Raw genomic sequence first — 15,505 nt, forward strand, 5'->3', positions numbered from 1 at the left:
TAACCAAACGAGCTACACCGCTACCTATTCTAGTTTCTTACTCAATGCGGCGAGAGGAGCACGAACAAGGCATCCAGTTATGCCTTGATGTATCAACGACACTTGAATTATATTAAAACTTGGCGAATACATTCTAAAGTTACACATAAAAAATAAAATAAATTCAAACATGTTTAACGAGTTAGTACATCTTCTTTAACGATAACAAAAAAAAAATCATCAGAACAAGCTAATTAGTTCCAAAATTTAATATCTTAAAACAAAAGGAGTATTGCTAACAACAGATTTCAGCTGCCAAACTATTACCAAATAATTGACGATGTCAGAGCACATTTAAACTGGTATAGATGAATTGGATATCGTTAAACATTCTCACAGACCGCGCAGAAAACAATATCATGCTGAATGGTATAGGCATCGCTTATAGCTCATCCAAAAGGCTGATATTTGAAGCTTTACCTCAATGTACAAAGTAAAGTTTTCACTGTCTAAGGAACTATTTTACAGGACTTCTCATGCCACATGACTACATGAGTTAAGATGAAGGGGGGAAAAGTAAACACGAGAATGTTATCCCTACTTTAACCTGTTCTATCTTCACAAAACTTTGGAGATACAGTGACAGCCGGAGTTTGCAAGACTAAATATGGCTAGAGCCAGGGTAAGTAGCACGAGATCCCCCTCAGTTAGTCCTTGAACAAAAAGCGGAACATCAAATCAAAAGGCTATCACAGGATCATTTCACGACTTGCTTGCATCTCTATATGCTCCTGGTCACCTATGGCAAAGGTATCAGCGACTGGAAAATAAACCAGAATAACGATACCGACCATGGCAGCAAGCATCAGCACAAGGAAGGAAACAAACACAAGAGCCTCATGGATAACTTCACCAGGCCAAGGAAGAACCGATAACCCAAGAAGTGTTGCTCGGGGAAGTAATATTCCGGTGGCAAAAATGAGCATATATATCCTTCGCCGGAGTCCCTTGTTGATCACCAAAGACAGCATTTGACGTCCGACAAACATGACATAGACAGTCAAAATGATGTAAAACGCCCCAATAAATACGCTGCTCAACAGTGGATACGTGCATGTAATGTTGCCGTTGTGGCTTGCAGAAGCAGAAAACCAGTACTTTGAAACCTTTGATCGCTGACCGTCATCTGAGGAAACACGACCACCAACGAAAACAACACAAGCTTCCCAGATCAAACAAGGCGAGCAGAGAATGAATACTGCACGTATAGTCTTCCGGTTCCATTTCCTATTCAAGGTACCAAGTTCTTGCTTCTGCAAAGCTGCACTAAGAAGGAAAGAGAGCAAGAGGAACAATCCTGGTTCTGCAAACCCCAGATTTGAGATGATGTAGAATTTGCACACGTTCACTTGCCATGTCCGGTTAGAGATTAGCCTTCCCTCCCCATTCACAAAGGTGAGCCTGACTACCTCGCCAATACCCCACCAGAATGCAACCAGCATCAATGTTATCCGAGTCAGCCATGGCCCGTTGAAGTAGCTAAGGCGCTGGTAGCCTCTTCTTTTGATCCACAGTTGGAAGTACACTGAGCGGCAGAGGCAAATTAGGCCCAAGATGGAGACTACGGAGATGAGAGCAATGGTCACCACACCAATGATATTGGTGAAATATGTGATCAGGTGCATTACATAAAGCACCACAACTCCAGACCACCAAGCATTCTCACTTTTATTATCAACACATAGGCTGTTCTCACATCCTAGAAACCAAACCAAAACACTAAGAAAGGAAACCTGCAAGGGAAAGGGAGCAAGACATTTATCAACAGATGGAACACATACAAAAGTAGGTGCTAGCAACACAGCTATTTATTTGCAACAGTAGATGAAACATAATACTTGTCAACGGCAGACTTCAAATGGGCAACAATAGCAAATGAAGCTTCCAATCTACTACTTCATGCTTATCTTTGACATGGCTCTGTTCACCAAACATTGGACGTGTTCAGCGTCACAAGCCTATTACAAGTTTACAACTCCCTTTTGAATTGTCTAACAAAACTCTGTCTCACTTTCCCTTTGAAAATTTGGGTGACTTCTATGAATGGAACTCCTCTCCAGATCCACCAACCATTGCGTTATGATTAGGGTGATCATTGCCCACTACCTAATTACATAGATAACACCAACACGACAGGGAAAAAGACAAGACGATCGCGAAGACTCCAACAAGCAAAAACTATCCAGATTGATGCAGGATCAGCTGAACTATTCAGAGAGGTAAACCTACTGCATTATTATCTATAAAGTACCTAAGGGTCTTGACCACATATAGAAGCAAAATTCTCGAAAATTACTGTACAACTAACAACAAAGTTCCAGTATAAGGCACACAATCTACCCCCCCGCCCACCCAATTCCTTAGCAGAACCGAACGATCATACAGTCCGAAGAATAGAATCCCTAACCGTACGATTCGACGAACTTCAACTAATAATGCTAACAAACTGAATCCTAGGTCATCAGTTTAATAAATAATAGCGATGCATCAAAATTGCTTCGGAAGAGCAAAAGAAGTTGGGAGGTATTTTCATCAGAGAAAAAAAAAGGAAGTTGGGAGGTAATTTACCAAGCGAATTTGCGAGATTGAGCAGCCGAGGAAGCGTCGGTTGAGCCGGCGGCAGAACAATGCACCGGAGCGCCGAGCGCGGGGCAGCGAGCGGGATACCAGCGGCGCGCTAGACGAAACCCCCGGCGCCGGCGTGTCGGCCGTCGGCGATCGGCGACAGGGCGCGCGCCGCGTGGGTGCACTATGTGGTGCCGCCGCTGGGATCGGCCTGCGTCTCCTCCACCCGCGCAAGGCTCGATGGTCTGTCCGTCCTCGTGAGAATCAGGAATTGGAACGGAAAGAGGAGGAGACACACGGAAGGGGGAGAGGTGGTTGGTCCACAGAGGACAGTTGCTCACAGCTGTATTTTTCCTATTTTACTTTATTTTCCAATTATTTGGTTTTCTAGAGATACGGTTCAGCTGTATTTTATTTATATTATTGATTTCTAAGATACGGTTCAATTAATCTGTTGAGATCTCTGGTATAGCATCGGTTCAATTATTTTCTTTATTTGCCCTTATTTGGTTTCCGTCTTTTTCCTTTCGCCATGCTTCAGAGAGCCCTTCGTTTGCGTTTGCGTAGCTCAAAGGCCGGCCGGCATACGGGCTTTGTTTAGTTTTAAAAAAAAATGTAAAATTTTCCAGGTCAATCTAATCTTGCGTCATATGTATAGAGCATTAAAAGTTAAAAACAATAACTAATTATACAGTTTGTTTGTAATTTGCGAGACAATTTTTTTTACGTCTAACATGATTGGACAATATTTGTGAAATATAAAAGAAAGTGCTAAAAGTGCTTATTTTGCCAAAAATTTTGAAACATTTTTTTAAATGAAACCTGTAGCACTTTCATTTGTACTTGACAAATATTGTCCAATCATGGGCTAATTAGGCTCAAAAGATCTGTTTCGTAAAAAAAGAAAATTATATAATTAATTATTATTTTTATCTATATTTAATGTTATACATATACACCACAAGATTTAATGTGACAAAAAATCTAAATTTTTTTATAAAAATTTTTAGAACTAAACAAGGCCTTATATACAACATCCATTAAAGCATTATTTTCTTTCTGTCTCCGTAAATATATAAGGGTCTAGCATCGACACTACAAAACTCTGCCGTTAGCGATGTTGCACTTTGGGTTCCCATTGACGACACTACAAGTTAGCTAGTCTTTTTCTTCTACTCTGCAAGGGCATTCCAAGTAACGCGTTTAAATGGCCCGCTAATGTGTTAGCTAGAAACAGTAAAAAAAATCTAGACATCGAATACATGTCAAACTCATAAAACTTAGAAAGATGTGCGAGCTGGGCTCTTGCGCTCTCGCTATTTTCTAATTCTCTATCTGTCTCGTTAGCTAAGGTCTCGTTTACTTCCATTTAAAAACCTAAAATTTTTCAAGATTTTCTGTCACATCGAATCTTTAGATATATATGGAGTATTATATATAGACAAAAATAAAAACTAATTGCACAGTTTGATCGAAATTTACGAGACAAATCTTTTGAGCCTAATTAATCCATGATTGAATAATTAATAATTACCACAAACAAACGAAAGTACTATAATATCGTAAAATTTTTTTTCTTCACCAACTAAACATGGCCTAGCTATTGCTCGGAGCTAGTAACATGTTAGCCGTTGGAAACGCCTTAAGATTGACCGCATTGAATACACCCCCACAATGATTAGACATCATCCGCTACTCGGGGGCGTCTTTGGGTGTGGCGTGATGACCAAGTAAAGGCTGCGCGTGCAGAATTTTTCCTTGATATGACGTTTCCATTTACTCCGCATGCGGACAGTTGGATTACCGAGCAATTACTCCGCAAAACCCTCCCCAAACGTCTTTAGCGTACTCAGCAGCGTGGCCTCTCGTAGCGTACTTGTACTCGACCACGCGGCCAGGATAGCTAATGGGAGGGAAACGGTGTAGTTGAACGGAGGGAGTAGTTGAAGCGATGGCAGACGGCGCTGCATCAATGCTGCGTCTGGTACGAGGAGCCGAGTTTCGTAGGACGAGCGCGGGGCATGGAGAACTGGCCCATACGTTATATGCCCCCAATTTTTGGAAACTTTATTTTTGGTAATATGACCCCAATAGATGGATGGAGGGAGTATTTGACTGAGGTCAGTCTCAATGCATAGTTTCATGGCACAGTTACCAAGACTCTAAACTAGGTAACCGGGCCACATGAGTTTCATGGGAATGAAACTCCTCTCTCATCTGATGAAACTCCTTCATTTAATGACCCTGCCAAGTCAACAATTTTGTTTATGTGGCACCCTATTTAATGTGCATGACACTCTCATGAAACATATATTGAGACTAGCTGATAGTAAACCACATCTAGAACCGACTCCATAAATGGGACCCATGCTGACAGAAAAAAGTGCCAAATTTTTATATTTTCTAATCATTAAGATCGGACTCCATGGATGGGAGCTACTACTCCATTGAAATACCTCTACAGTATAAATGACCTACTCCTATAGCAATATTTTATTGTATAGAACTAAATTGGAAATGTCCGTCACAAATGCTCTAAGTGTACCATGATATACATGTTAAAAAACACGTTATTTGTTACAATTTCTTATATAGCATTTGGTTGAGAAACGACGGTATGCATGGGATAGAGGAATATTTCGTACCAGAACATATTGTCTCTTGTCTTCCTCCTCTCGCTAATTCGACATGCTAACGCGGTAGTTGAACGAGAGCACAACGATAGTGGTGAGACGGATAAGCTAGATGTATGTGGGCGGGTGGTGGTCGTTCTTGCCTACGGCCTTGTTTAGTTCTAAAAAATTTTGCAAAATTTTTCAGATTCTCCGTCATATTAAATCTTTAGACACATGCATGGAGTATTAAATATAGATGAAAATTAAAACTAATTGCACAGTTTAGTCGAAATTGACGAGACGATTCTTTTGAGCCTAGTTAGTCCATGATTGGACAATATTTGTCAAATACAAACGAAAGTGCTACTATTCATATTTTGCAAAAAGATTTGGAACTAAACAAGGCCCACAAGGGCAGCTAAAGGAGAAGAAGATAAGGAAAGAAAGTGGAGGGTCTTTGACTAACAGGTGGGCCATATGTTGATTTTGGCTAACAAATGTGTCATCCAATTTATTTGTGCCCCTCTAACGAAACAAGAAAATGGAACCACCCGCCTCCAACCAAACAGAGACACGAAACAATTTCATTCTTAAAATACAGAATGGTATCATTAGGAAGGATTGCATCGTAGTATATAATTCTTAAATAAGGGAGGGAAGTAAATAGGAGCATCATTTTTTTTTTCTCTACGAGTAGATGACGATATGGCATAAAGCTGAACCCAAGCTTTTCTTGCGTCTCTTGCCATGATCACGCAGTCTCAACATACCTAGTGGCCTTAGGGATGAGACTACAAATAGGCTGAAGCCAAACAAGTGAAGAGCATGGAAAAAACAGTATGCATTCAAAAAAAGAAAAAGAAAACACTAAAACACTATAGAAAGTTTCTATAGTTGTTTATGAAGAAATAGGTCATATTGGTTTCTATTTCTTCATCAACAACCTGAGTAGGTTTTTGAGAAAAGTAAAATAATCAAATGATCTCCAAAGAACATGAATTTTGAACCACGACATCATGATAAATCAATCTCTATAAGATTTAATTACAAAAAGACAAGTTGCAAAAATTGGTCTAACCGGTTTAAAAAATGACCTAGCCTATTTCTCCAAAACAAATGCAGGGGACTAGCTCTAAAAATCCAAAACCACTCCAAATCACCTTACAAAATCCTGAAACTTGGCCCAGACCTTGACTAACTCATGGCAAAGGTAATCTCGGACCTTTCCAAAAAGTTCTAGGCTTAACCGTGAATCCAAGAACTATTCTATCAAACTAGGGTGCTCTCGAGAAAGTGCAAAAGAGGGAACTGAAGGTGGTTGTGGGAAATCCGTTAAAGGAAATGCCTATATATGTTCCCCAAGACCTCATAACACCTAGAAGCCGGTTAATGACACTCAAGAACTCTAGTTCAAAGATTTTTCATGAAATCTACCAAAATAGGAAGCAAAAGAGGGTTTTTGGAGGGAGGGACTTGGGAGATAAGATTTTGCTTCACACCATGATAGCAACAAATTCCAAGGACCCTAAAACACTCTAAAATTGTGCCTATAACTATCTAAACAACACACAAATAACTCCCCCAAAATAGTTGTGAATGCATGAAAAGGATAAATATCAATTTTAAAGAGACGGGGACAAACTTGCACAAGATCGTGAAAGGTCCTAATATGGCTAGGGGGGTGAATAGCCTATTTAAAAATTCTACAAAATCACTAGAGCAAGAGGTTAGTAAATAACAAAGCGAAGCTTTTTGCTCTAGCTCTAAAAGGGTGTTTGCAAGCCACCTATCCAACAATTCTAGTTGAAATGATCACTAGGCACACAAAAGCTATGTCTCTACTTACACTAGAGAGCTACCTAAAGTTTCTATATAAGTATGTAAGCTACTCTAGTTTGCGAGAAAGTAAGAGAGATGGTTTGATCTTTATACCGCCGTGTAGAGGGGATGAACCAATCAATAAAATGAAGTCCAATCACCGGGAGAAATCCAATCAACAAACACAATGAAGACACACGATTTTCTTCCGAGGTTCACGTGCTTGCCGGCACGCTACGTCCCCGTTGTGTCGACCAACACTTGGTGGTTCGGTGGCTAAGAGGTGTAGCAAAAACCTCGTCCTCACTAGGACACCACAAGAACCTACCCACAAGTGAGGTAGCTCAATGACACAAGCAATCCACTAATGTTGCCTTTGGCTCTCCGTCGAGGTAGGCACAAACCCCTCACAATCACCGGGAGATGGCCACGAACAATCACCAACTCGTGCCAATGCTCCTCCGCTGCTCCAAGCCGTCTAGGTGACGGCAACCACCAAGAGTAACAAGAAAACCGCAGGTAGAACGATCCCACTAGATGCAATCACTCAAGCAAATGCACTTGGAATCACTCCCAATCTCACAAAGATGTTTGATCTATGAAGGAGATGAGTGGGAGGTGTTTGCTTAGGCTCACAAGGATGTTAAGTATGTTAGAATGCCAAGAGTGTAAGCCCCAAGCCGGCCAAACACGTATTTATAGCCCCTCAAACAAATAGAGCCGTTGGCTCTTTCACTGGGCAAAACTCGGGGCCACCGGACGCTCTTAAAGGGGCACCGGACGCTCAACACCTGCGTCCGGTGCTCCAACGTCAGCCACGTGTCGCCTTTTGAAATTCTCGTGTCAGAGTCTAACGGTCACTTGCAGTGCACCGGACGCTGAGCAAGTTGGCACCGTACACATGCGCAGAGAGTTCCGCAAACCTGCGGGTCACCGGACGCTAAGCACCGGTAGCGTCCGGTGCTCACCGAACCCATGCGCAGAGAGGGTCGCAAAACGTCCACACACCGGATGCTCCCTGAGCGTCCGGTGCTTCCAGTCAAACACTCCGACCGAAGTCAGATAGCACCGGACGCATGAACAGGAGCTCCCCAGCGTCCAGTGTTCACCGTCCAGTGCTTAACCCTAGCACCACAGCACACCGGGCGCACAGCCTCTGCGTCCGGTGCCTCAACAGCTAGCGTCCGGTGAGTGTTTCTCTACGAGGAACACTCCTGCGACTTCTCCAAATCTCCCACCGGCGCAATAGAAAATATGCAGTTCATTTTCTCGAAAACCCATCATCTCTCTACACTTCAAACTCCACCTCCTTCTCAAAGTGTGCCAACACCACAACGTGTAAACCAACATGTGCACGTGTGTTAGCATTTTCACAAACATTTTCTTCGAAGGAGTTAAGTTAGCTCACTAGGTTCTAAATGCATGCACATGAACAATGACACCTAGTGGCACTTGATAACCGCTTAGCCAAAGAATTCTCCTCTTTATAGTACGGCTATCTATCCTAAATGTGATCACACCCTCTATGGTGTCTGTAACATCCCAAAAATTCACATTCAAAAATCACTCGCATTAAAAATTATTTTCAAAATATATTTCAAAAACTATAAAATAATTTGAGCTCTATAGTATCTCCATCTAATCCATCCATATTTTTTTTCGCGCACAAATAACAGCGAGTACCAGCAAGTTTACATGCAAGAAAACATAGCAGTGCACCTACACGAATAGATATCTCATGCATGCATGCATGCAGGACATGCCACCGACCATTTGCATGCACCTGCATGCAAGGACACGGTGATTAGGCACCGTCCATTTGCATGCAACGTGCATACAAATGGGACATCGTCCTTCGCATGAAATTAGACACCGACCATGCGCTACAGTAGTATTTTTAATGGCACGCAGCTGAGCGCTTTGGCCTATAAAAAGCCAGCCTCGGGTGCTCACTCTCACCACCCGAGAAACACGTTCACTCACTCGCTCACTCACTCTCACTTCGCGTATACCGTATACGGCCATACGCACAAGCCGAGCTCGACTGTCGTCGCAAGACGAGGTGAGCAGCTCATGAGCATCTCCTTGCTCTTCTCTGTCTTTCTGTAGTATTTTTCCTATATTTTTCCTTGTATTTGTCTGTACCGATTCATTGCCAAGAACTCCACGAATAGAACCATGACATATAGAAGAGCTCTAAGAGTGCTGAAGAACATGGGCAACACTTGAGAGTAGTGTTGGAAAAGCTAAGAAGACACAAGTTGTATGCTAAATTCAGCAAGTGTGAATTTTGGCTTGAGAAGGTTGCATTTCTAGGCCATATCTTGACAGCCGAAGGAGTTGCAGTTGACCCTGAGAAAGTAGAAGTTGTCTCCCATTGGCAGCAACCCACCAATGTGAGTGAGGTTAGAAGTTTTCTTGGATTAGCTGGATATTATCGAAGGTTTATAGAAGGATTTTCCAAGATAGCCAGACCCATGACAGAGCTTCTTAGGAAGGATAAGAAATTCACTTGGACAGAATCATGTGAGAAGAGTTTCCAAGAGTTGAAGAAGAGACTGACAACAGCACCAGTGTTAACTTTACCAGACATTCACCAAGATTTTATCATATACTGTGATGCCTCAAGACAAGGTTTAGGATGTGTTCTCATGCAAGGAGGAAAAGTGGTTGCTTATGCATCCCGTCAGCTTAGACCTCATAAGCAAAATTACCCTACCCATGATTTGGAGTTAGCAGCGATAGTACATGCTCTCAAGATTTGGAGGCACTATCTCATTGGAAACAAGTGTCAAATCTACACTGATCACAAGAGTTTGAAGTACATCTTCACACAGTCAGACTTGAACCTAAGGCAAAGAAGATGGTTGGAGTTAATCAAGGACTACAACCTTGAGATTCATTACCACCTAGGAAAGGCCAACGTGGTAGCAGATGCCCTAAGCAGAAGGTCATATGGTCAGCAGTTGGTGCCTAAGAACACTCACCTACAAGAAGAGATAGCACAGTTAAACATGCATATAGTACGCCAACCTCAAAATGGCAGTCTGATGGTGCAGCCAACTCTTATGGAAGAAATCAAACAGACACAACATAAGGATAAGGATCTGATGAAGATTTGTGAGCAAACTGGAGAAAATAAAGCTCCATACTTTAGAGTGGATAACAAAGGAGTATTGTGGTATAAAAACAGGATTTGTGTGCCCAAGAAGAGAAAGTTTCAAGAATTAATCCTTGATGAAGCCCATAACTCAGCTTATTCTATCCACCCTGGTGCCACCAAGATGTACATGGACCTAAAAGAAAGATATTGGTGGAATGGCATGAAAGCTGATGTGGCACGATTTGTTGCACAATGTGATGTTTGCCAAAGGGTTAAAGCGGAGCATCAGAAACCAGCAGGCTTGCTCCAACCATTGCCTATTCCTGTTTGGAAATGGGATGAGATAGGCATGGATTTTGTGAATGGGTTACCCAAAACTCTGAAAGGAAATGATTCAATATGGGTAATAGTGGACCGCCTTACCAAGGTTGCCCACTTCATACCTGTGCGCACCAAATATAGTGGAGACAAGTTAGCCCAGTTATATGTGGATAACATAGTCAAATTGCATGGAGTGCCAAGTAGGATCGTATCCGACCGAGGTACCCAATTTACCTCTAAGTTCTGGAAAAGTTTGCATGAAGCTATGGGAACCAAGCTAGATTTTAGCTCAGCTTATCATCCTCAAACAGATGGCCAGACTGAAAGAGTAAATCAGATTATGGAAGATATGCTAAGAGCATGTGTGCTCACATATGGTAAAGATTGGGAGAAAAGCCTAACTTATGCAGAGTTCTCCTATAATAATAGTTACCAAGCTAGTTTGGGCATGTCACCTTTTGAGGCCCTGTATGGAAGAAAATATAGAACCCCATTGATGTGGTCAGAAGTTGGAGAACGAACTTTGCCTGGACCAGCCCTTATAAAAGAAGCAGAAGATCGTGTAGCTGAAGTCAGAGAAAAATTGAAAGAGGCACAATCACGTCAAAAGAGCTATTCTGATAAAAGAAGGAGAGAGTTAAGTTTTGCAGTTGGAGATTTTGTGTATGTCAAAGTCTCTCCTATTCGAGGAACTCGAAGGTTCCAAGTTAGAGGCAAGCTAGCACCACGGTATATTGGACCATATCAAGTATTACAGAGGATTGGTGCTGTAGCCTATCGTATTCGGCTACCTGAAGAAATGTCAGATATACACAATGTGTTTCATGTCTCCCAATTGAAGAAATGTCTCAGAGTACCAGAGGAACAAATATCGCTAGACACAGTTGATTTACAAGACGACCTAAGATATCAAGAAGTGCCAATAAAAATCCTAGATACAGTCACCAAGCAAACTCGAACGACAACAGTCCGAATTTGTCGTGTTCAGTGGAGTAGACACACTGAAGCGGAAGCAACATGAGAAAGAGAAGATGCCCTGAGAAAAGAGTTTCCTCACCTGTTTAGAACCCAGCCGAATCTCGAGGACGAGATTCCTTTTAAGTGGGGTAGGTTTGTAACATCCCAAAAATTCACATTAAAAAATCACTCGCATTAAAAATTATTTTCAAAATATATTTCAAAAACTATAAAATAATTTGAGCTCTATAGTATCTCCATCTAATCCATCCATATTTTTTTTCGCGCACAAATAACAGCGAGTACCAGCAAGTTTACATGCAAGAAAACATAGCAATGCACCTACACGAATAGATATCTCATGCATGCATGCATGCAGGACATGCCACCGACCATTTGCATGCACCTGCATGCAAGGACACGGTGATTAGGCACCGTCCATTTGCATGCAACGTGCATGCAAATGGGACATCGTCCTTCGCATGAAATTAGGCACCGACCATGCGCTACAGTAGTATTTTTAATGGCACGCAGTTGATCGCTTTGGCCTATAAAAAGCCAGCCTCGGGTGCTCACTCTCACCACCCGAGAAACACGTTCACTCACTCGCTCACTCACTCTCACTTCGCGTATACCGTATACGGCCATACGCACAAGCCGAGCTCGACTGTCGTCGCAAGACGAGGTGAGCAGCTCATGAGCATCTCCTTGCTGTTCTCTGTCTTTCTGTAGTATTTTTCCTATATTTTTCCTTGTATTTGTCTGTACCGATTCATTGCCAAGAACTCCACGAATAGAACCATGACATACAGAAGAGCTCTAATGACCCCTGCTAATTTCTCTCTAACCATGCATGTGGGGCCATAAGCATTAACTCCAAATAGTACATGCATGCATGCAACATGCACTACCAGCCAAAATTCATCTCGTGAAGCATGTATTTCTTAATCATCGTTAGCCTTTTTCACATGATTAAAGTCCGGCCATTTCACAAATACCATATGCTAACTCTGATTTTAATAATTCTTTTTTCTAAATTCATCTAAAATCATGATCTACCTCCCATATTAATTTTATGATTTTTGGAGCTCATTTGAATTTATATGATTATTTATCTGTGCCTGTTGTCTGTGTCGTTCGTCGCGTATTTTAGTTGACGGAGTGAACGAGCCGGAAAACGAGAACGTTGGAGACGAGTACCGCGAGTTTGACGCCGAGGACCCGGACTGTCAGCAGGAGTTTGCTGAGGACGCCGACGGAGGCAAGTCCAACCGATCTCCTTTGATGCATATTGATCCTATTTTTAAACACAACCCGTAGAAGCCGTTTTAAATATTGCATGTACGATATATGTACGAAGTATTTTCGCTGCTTAGTTAAAACCTGTTGAATAGCCATCCTTGAATTGATATTACCCGGTAATTGTCTTGTTTGAACTTAGGAACAAATAATATGCTATGACAGAAATATTGTTATTTAGTATGCTTAGGACTTGTTACTCATCCTGGATACTCATCATTTTTCAAATATAATGATTTTAAAAGTAAAAGGTGTGAGTGGTGAAAATAAATTGTGGGTATTATGAAAGGGTTAATGAACAAGTTATAGATGTGATTACTATGGAGATGGGGCGGATGGGATCTCTTTTGGGGATGCCCTGGTGTTGTGGCTTATACCTTGCGGGGTTAAGCGAGAAGATATCCGCCTTGTCTCGATTAAGGACTGAGTTGATGATTCATCTTGCCTAACTCATTTATCGTACAACCACTCGCCTTGCATGGGAAAGGCTTAGTCTAAATCCCTCTAGTTAGTATGGCAATCACCTGGAGGCAGGTGTGCAACGGGACACTAAGTGATGTATGTGAAATTGTGGAATTGTATGAAAAGAGCTTTGTGAATTATTGTGGTATCATGAGATGTGGCCTTAGTGTTCCCGTGGTGAGCGCCATTACTTAGCTATGGAGGGTAATGACTTTGATGGATCTGTGCTTGCACGACGGTGTAAGTTATGGTATCCTACTTGTGGGAAAAGTGTACAACCTCTGCAGAGTGTAAATCTATCTGGATAGCCGTGTCCGCGGTCTCGGACGGGTTATGGTTTGGTTTCAACAACTAGATTGGTTGGGATGAGTGAAAACATGAGAGTGAGTGTGATTTTGGAAATAAATGGTTGACTGCCATTGTGTTGTGGGAACAAGGGTTCAACAACACTTAAAATTGTGATCAAACCCCCATTTTTAGAAATACTATCATATGTGGAAAAAGAGGTCTTTTACAACAGTATTTGTGAAATGAAACCTTGCATGTGTAAAAAGATAGCTTTATGCAAATAAAACTAAGCCTCATCCTTGATTTATCCATATGCATATATATTGTTAACCCCTTCCGTAGGGTAAGGTTGGATTTGCTGAGTACTTTGTACTCACCCTTGCTTTATTAAACAGAGGAAGATCCGGACTTCGATCCCGAAGTGGCGTTCGAGTAAGGTCGTGTCTGCACCCAACTAAGCCTGTGGCATTGTGACTCGTCAGATGTTCGATTGTGATATCGTTTGTTTCTGGGTCCTTTGGACCTATGTTGTATTTTGGTGTCTTATTATTACAGCGTGCCTTCCTTGTCCACGCTTACCGAGACTACTGCGCTGAAACTTATCTGATGTAATAAATGTGTTACTAGCCTCCTGGGACTAGTATTGTATCACATTTGAGTTCCTGGTTTACCAGGGGCGCTTCAGTGTCTTGATCACCAAAACCAAAACCCTAAGCAATACCTTTGCCTTGATCTCAATAGGGTTTTGTTTTTCTCTTTCTTCTTTTCCATGTTGAGCACTTGATCATCTTGTGGTCATCACCATCGTCACCATGATCATCACTTGCTCCATCACTTGGCATGTACCAACCTCATTAAGTCTACACACACTTAGTATAGAGGTTAGTACTAGGGTTTCATCAATTATCCAAAACCAAACTAGGGCTTTCAGATCGGTACTTGGATTACCCCAAAATGTTCAATTAAAAACCTCTCCTATCCTAACATAGATCAAGATGGCAAAAAAGTTAAGAACAAAAAGTCACTTCTCTCTCCCTCTCTTCCTTTAACCTTAGCCTTATCTCACACACAAATGAGGGAGACACCTCGAAGGAACTAGCCACTCGATTATTTTCCAAAATGTCCTTACAGAAACACTCAATTCATATACCCAAGGGATTAAACCGTCCATATTTTTGTTGGTGGATCAAACAAACTTGGAGCCTTCACAACTTTGATTTGCCTTGACATAAACATCATGATAATGCCATGTGTGATCCAACTTGTCACCTCAATCTTGATCACCAAACTGGTCAAACCCATCGTTAGCGGTTTTGAGGCCCAAACCACCAAACCATACACACCTAGTTTTGGGACCAAAATAGCAAACCCACTACACACCCTGCAAAGTGTGACCCACTGATGTTAATGTGTGTGTAACCTCCACCAATGCCCTATTGCATTCATCTTCCCCTTTGACTTGATAGACACCATCTTCATCATTTTGATGTAGAGGTGTGCCCAGCCTACAACAAAGTGTCACGACGCCATCATCTTCCTCTTTGACTTTGCCAATGCCATTTCATCATCCTCTTTTCTCCATGTACTCTTGCTCTTCATGTGAACAATTGGATCCTCTATGTTCCTACTCGGTCCATGGTCCCAAGCATCCTTGCTTGCCCTTCATTGCTCTTGGTCCATGGACCTATATCTTGCTTGATCTTTACTCTTTGTCATTGACCACTAGGTCGCATCCATCACCTACACTTCACCAATTCACAATCCAAGAGACACAACACAAGACATGCTTCCCCACACAAAAGAACACAACACTGCACCGCTGGTTAGCCATTAGCACGATCAAGCACCTATGAGTAAATAGCCTAACCAAGAAATTCTCAAATAATATAATCTTGATGATTGCTCATCATTCTTTAGTCAAGGGCACAGCCTTGAGTTCTTGCATTCCATCCTACCTTGCAACCAAATAGACCCAATAATAATAGAATCCTTGTCAATGGTCTGATGGATATCCTTTGAACAAATAATGTTGGAAAAG

The 15,505-nt window shown here is 41.8% G+C and overlaps 1 protein-coding gene across 1 annotated transcript; it reads right to left on the reverse strand.

Annotated features, from left to right (window-relative positions):
• LOC8080346 lies at positions 400-2,908 on the reverse strand. Its single transcript, XM_002447853.2, has 2 exons — positions 2,608-2,908; positions 400-1,772 (listed from the first exon to the last, which is right to left on the reverse strand). The coding sequence occupies exon 2, from the start codon at positions 1,662-1,664 to the stop codon at positions 729-731; it is 936 nt and encodes a 311-aa protein (XP_002447898.1). The 5' UTR covers positions 1,665-1,772; positions 2,608-2,908; the 3' UTR covers positions 400-728.

This window comes from Sorghum bicolor, chromosome 6 (assembly GCF_000003195.3).
Source record: "Sorghum bicolor cultivar BTx623 chromosome 6, Sorghum_bicolor_NCBIv3, whole genome shotgun sequence".
NCBI classification, from domain to species: Eukaryota; Viridiplantae; Streptophyta; class Magnoliopsida; order Poales; family Poaceae; genus Sorghum; species Sorghum bicolor.